Here is a 5957-nt window from a genome sequence, read left to right as displayed (position 1 = left end):
ATTAAGATGGTATGGTAATAGAATCAATTGGACACCCTTGGATCTAGTGAATGTTTGGGATTTCAATGTGTGATGGATGACATAAGAGACGCATCATTAGGAGTTTTGCTCAAGCTAATAAACAAATCATGTGTACCATTTACACAAGCTAGCGTCTTAGCCTGAGTCTAAGGTGTAGCTGTGGTAAAGTAAAATAATTCTCAGCTTGAAAAATTATCAATGTTTGCACTTCATTTAAAGCAAAAACTCACCTAGATGGACACTACTCTTTGCATATATCTTCTAACTTTACAAAAAAAATTACACCCCCCTCCCATTCTGTCAATCTACGTAGAAGCCTTGACATGTATATATATATATATATAAATGTATAGAGCATTCAGATTCAAAGTTAATTTTGCGCATTTGATAATTCTAGTCTAGACATGGGGCTAAAACATAGTTTTTTTTTAATAGAAAATAGACTTCATTTCATTCATGAAACCCAAATATCAGTATGTGATATTTCTCAACTTATATATTTTTGTGTTGTCACAAAATTGTGCAAAATAGATCATAAACTCGGTTATCTCTTTATTTCCTTGTATTGAAGAGTTCTTCAAGGAAGCAAAATTGAAAGATCTCTAAGTGATAGCAGCATAAACTGACAATTGAACTAGGAATTGATAATTAAGCACACTTTTCACCAGAACGATGACACTGAGGATTATTAAGAATCTAAGACAAATAACTAAGTTCACATATTCTCATCAAATTAAATTTTTTGTATAAGTGATGATTTCAAATAGTATCAGAGTAAAGGTTCTAAGTTCGAACTCTGACTTTTTACTCTACCATATTTAATTAAATATTTCACATGTCAAGTCCGCTTATTGAGAAGCCTGACCCACATGTGAGGGTTGAGGAGTGTTAAAAACATAATACAAATAATATTAAATCTTCATCTTCTCATTAACTTAAACTTAGTACATATCCACTGCAAAAACCATTATATCTATATTTTTCTCTTACCTAAAACAACCCTAACTGCACTCCTCCTATCCCTGAATATTGCTTTAATAAAGGTTATGCAAATAGTAATCACAACCTGAAACATGTACCAAGACTTTAGATTATTCATGCGTGTCTGCTCTACATGAAGATGCCAATCTTTGAAAAGCTCTCACGATAGCTAAAACGCAAAGGGAAAGTAGTGAAGAAATTATTTATAAAAAACAGAAAGTACTGGGCCTCCAGACCTCCTTTTAAGAAAGTACCCATGACTCTTTATAAATAGAAACCTGATCATATTTCTCCATAAAAAAGTAGGGTCGAGATTAGCATGCATTCAACGAGCTGGAATCCCATCTCCTTAAATTTAAAAGCGAAGACTGTAAATTCCTACTCCACACAGCACAGATACCTCAGCATCCCATCACGGTGCAATTATACACAAAACTGCCGGAGCGCTTTTGGACCAACAGATCCCAGTGTGGTGGGCCTTCATCAGGGATCCAAGAGTTAAGCTCAATGACCCCTCCTCCTAAACCCCTAGGCCCACCAATGACAATTAACCTATCTCCACAAGCCCTAAATGCTAATCCCCAACCATTCATCGAGACAGCCTGGTCGGGCAATCTCCCAATCGAGACCCACAAGTTTCTATCTTTTTTGTATCTCCTCACCTCCTTTTGAGCATAATCTGCTGCATACAGAACATTATTTACAACAGCAACCAGAGGAGGCGCCTCAGCCACAGCAGCAGGTGCCTCAGTCACCTCAACCCCTCCATTACACCCAGGAAACATGTCAGGTATCACTGTCCATGTCCTTGTAGTCATGTCATAAACCTCGCCACATGTAAGAGATCTTGAGGTTCCCACTCCCATTCCACCAATGACATAAAATTTGTTGTCCATAAATACCCCAGAACACATTTTTCTTGCTTTATTCATGCTTGGAAGAGTCACCCATGTTCCTGTCTCTGAATTATAAAGCTCAGCTGAATTTAGAATATTGCCAAGTGGGTCACAACCTCCAGCTAGAATTGCGACTTCCCCAAGACTGGCAGAACCGAACAAGCACCTGGGGTTATTCATCCTCATGCCGGATGACCATGTGTTTGTCAAAATGTCGTATCTATAGATAACATGGGACGTTATCTCCTTTCCAAAGACAAGAAGTTCGGTACCAACGGCCAAAGACTCCTTGTCAGCACACATGAAGCAATTATTGTCAGGCATTTGAGGTAGATTCATCCAACGACGGTGAATTGGATCAAATGCCTTCCATTCAAGGAGGTTGCAAGAAAAGTAAACCCAATGCTCTACAATACCCATTTCCCGTCTCAGTCTATATAGCTCACCACTCCGAATTAGAGATCGAAAGTTTTGATTCACTGAGGCGATTGAACCATAATCAGATCTAGAGCAACGAAGAAGACAGTTAATTGAGATATCCCTACCAAGTTGGTGGATAAGAGAACACGTATCTGAACGGGCCCCTGTGTGGTTTTGATAATGATCGTGATCATCTGGTTGGTTTGTCTGGATAACAAAGATATTAGGAAAGTCCTTTACTAGCTGTCTCGATCCTTGATCAAGAGCATCTTGTACCTTGCACGACTTTCTGAGGGGAATTTCTCCATGATCTTCCAATCGATGCTTACTGTTTGAGAGCTCAATCACGCGAAAAGCATTATAAATCCACTTGCTCTCTTGCTCACACGAGCTAGGCAAGTTCCTTGACACGAGATAGGATGGACCCTCCAACATGTTGCTGAAAACTTCCAATCCGATCGACCAAAATAGAGCCTAATTCTTTCTTCAAAACCAAAATCAAATGTCACTAAATCAGTCAATAGAAGGGGAGATAAATCATATTCCTTATTTACTGTACACACAAAAACACCCATACGCAAGATATATATGTTATCTTGAAGCAAATCAACAAACCATGTGTATCCATTAATGTGCATGAAGAAAAATATTCAGCAATAAAACTAGAAAATATCACACGAAAATAATCAAATGGCACAAACCCTTGAGCAATCTATATCAGTCTGACAGCTTCCAATTACACAAGGAGCTAGGAGAAGAAGAAGATGCATGCACTTAACCCTGTGAACCATCTTCAATCTAAATTTGGCACCATAAAAACCGCATGCATGCAATGTATTAAAAATCGGAAACATATATATTCCTATCGAAGTGAGAATGGTCTAGAGAAGCAAAACAGTCAGAATTTAAGGTAAACTAAAGTCTAACATAGATATAGAATAATCCAGCTCTGAAAGTGAGAATTACCCATGTCAGATCCTAGGCTAATATATACCAAAATGGAAATTAAAAGGAAAAAAAAGTAGAAAAAATTCATAATCAATTATATGCCAAGCTAGCTGCATGTACTTAGAAAACGCTATATTCAATTTACAAAAATCTGTAAGCATGACTTTTGAATTCACCTCGCGTAGATAAACTCAAAAGACCAGATCCATTTAGAATTTCCATTTGCTGATAACCCATAAATTCCTTTCCCGGCCGTTTGCCCGCCAGAGATTTTGTAAATGATAAACACCCGAACAAGTTCAAAATCTTTATATTACCAAAAAAACAAACAAAAAAAAAATTCCAAGGAAAGAGAGAGAGAGAGAGAGTGAGAGGCTTACGACTTGGCCGATAGAAAAGGTTAGTTCTCCTTCTCTTCCTCCTCCTAATTCGTGTTGCTCTCCGGTCCTCTCTCTATAAATCACAACACGGCCAATTGCTCTCTTTCGCTCAAATTCTGTGTCCCACTCTCTTTTGGCTCCGTTTATATTCGTTGAATAGAGAGAGAGAGAGAGTATCGTAGTTTATAGACTTACATACGTACATAAATATATATATATTCCTTTATTTTAGTTTGAGAATGTTGTTTATTAATTTCGTTTTGTCGTTTATATCCCGTTTTGTCCTCTTGCATAGATATCAATACTTTTCGTGGCTATATATAATATTTATTTTGCATTGTCCATCATGAAGGTATACGAAGATTATATATATATTATATAGCTTGAAACTGTCTTTTTTTCCTTCCAATACCTAACCTAGCATCCAAACACTGTAATAAAAATGATAGCACATGAGCATGCAAGCTGGAAAGGCCAGAGCACACTGTTCTCGTCTGTTACTGTTCTTCAAGAATTGTTTATGTTTAATGTATGACTTATAATTAATACTGCATATTCGGTTTCCGTGATTGGGCAGTTTTATTTCTCGTACATTTATTTTTTTCCCTCAAAAGCAAATGCCAATATAAACTAATTGATATTAAATATACCTTTGCGATCATATTGGTCAGTACTGATTGGAAAGAGATAGGGAAGAAGACGTGGAATCAGCGTGATCAGAGGGTTTTTATTGGTATTATAATCTAAAGATACATTTTTAAAGACATTGTTATTGCTTGTCATCATCATACTGACTTACTTTGCTTTAATTTTATGATGTAGAATATTATAGAAATTAATAATATGGCTATTAGGTATGTCCATTAAATATATATATATATTTTTATTTTTTTAAATGGTTAAAGAAGAGACTAAATATATTAATAAATTTATATATATATTTTTTTATTTTTTTCTTAATGATTAAAGATGTTTAAAAAATGATTAAAGAAAAAAAATTCATTTGTATTAATATGCATATTTAATAGACACATGATTTAGTATTTACTCTATCACTACTGTCGGTAGAATATATATGATTTTAATTATGAAATGTTCAACAAATAAACGAAAAGTCATTAATTAAGAATGAAAAAGCCTCCTTTGATCTTTGTGCAGCTGCTGATCAAGCAATATTGGCTAGGGAGAAAATGAAATTGCCTGACAAAAAGTCAAAATGAAAGTTTCATGTTTCCTGATTATCTGATTTAGAGTTAAAGGAAAAAAAAAAAAAAAAACAAACGTCAGTATATATATATGTAGGTATATTTTCCTGCATGTGGATTATTTTTCACCATTTCAGTTCCAAAATTCCCTTGCCTATCAAGATTAAGGTTGGGTTTAGATGTTGGGTTGAATTAAATTGAGTTGAGTTGAATAAAATATTGTTAGAATATTAATTTTAAATATTATGAATGTGTTGAGATTTAAAAATTTTAAATTTTTTATTATATTTTATATAGAAATTTGAAAAAATATGTAAAAATTTAAAAAATATATAATGATGAGATAAAGTGAGTTGATGAAGATTTGTTAACTAAACGGAACCTAAATGTCCCAAATGAATTTTTAGAATATTTAATGGTGAACATCTCGATGGAGATCCTAGATCTTATTAATCTATTGATATTGTATTTTTTTTTTTTTTTATATATATAATAGGGGTGGAGTTTTTGAACTCAAGTTTTTTATTTGAAAAATCTGGCCATATGCCATTAAGCCAGACTCTTGACCATAAATATTATATTTGAAACGGCAATACATGAACAATATTCACATTGTACATCCTTTAATTCCGATATTCCATGGTGAAATACAACTAAAAAATGCACAAAACGGGTGGTTTTCCTTAAGTTTAGTGGGTGGGTGCCTGTGTCGTCTTCTAATTCTCTTCTTTTCATTCATTATATATATAATATAATCTCTTCAATTAGTCTTTTTGCTCTTCATCTTTCTGGGCGTTATGATTGGTACTTCACTTACACTAACGAATATATATAAGACGTTGCACTCTATCATGATCATGTGCATGCTAGCTAGTCATCATGATCATGACCAAGATGTCTTCTAGTTTGCTTTGTTCAATTCTGCACGAGAGAAATGACATTGCACTGCCACAACAAGATCATCTATTTGCAGTAAGACTGTTTATTGACACGCCCAAAATCATTAATATTAAATATAATAAAAAAATAAAAATAAAAACCCGACAAAGTATTGCATGTAATTAATAGATAAACTGAAATGCTAATGAATATTGTAAATTTAGTCT

General features: G+C 34.2%; 1 protein-coding gene across 4 annotated transcripts; it reads right to left on the bottom strand.

Moving 5' to 3' along the window:
• Window positions 1-1077: 1077 nt before the first annotated feature.
• Window positions 1078-3820, bottom strand: LOC122280747 (F-box/kelch-repeat protein At1g74510-like). 4 transcript variants are annotated; one of them, XM_043091756.1, is made up of 2 exons: window positions 3647-3820; window positions 1078-2798 (listed from the first exon to the last, which is right to left on the bottom strand). In XM_043091756.1, the coding sequence occupies exon 2, from the start codon at window positions 2751-2753 to the stop codon at window positions 1404-1406; it is 1350 nt and encodes a 449-aa protein (XP_042947690.1). In that variant the 5' UTR covers window positions 2754-2798; window positions 3647-3820; the 3' UTR covers window positions 1078-1403. The 4 variants fall into 4 exon arrangements, with proteins under 4 accessions (XP_042947690.1, XP_042947688.1, XP_042947689.1 ...); XM_043091754.1 differs by having other exon boundaries at window positions 1078-2802; window positions 3647-3819; XM_043091755.1 differs by lacking the exon at window positions 3647-3820 and adding an exon at window positions 3443-3635 and having other exon boundaries at window positions 1078-2802.
• Window positions 3821-5957: the final 2137 nt, after the last annotated feature.

This window comes from Carya illinoinensis, chromosome 11 (assembly GCF_018687715.1).
Source record: "Carya illinoinensis cultivar Pawnee chromosome 11, C.illinoinensisPawnee_v1, whole genome shotgun sequence".
NCBI classification, from domain to species: domain Eukaryota; kingdom Viridiplantae; phylum Streptophyta; class Magnoliopsida; order Fagales; family Juglandaceae; genus Carya; species Carya illinoinensis.
This window is presented reverse-complemented; position numbering and strand designations above follow the sequence as displayed.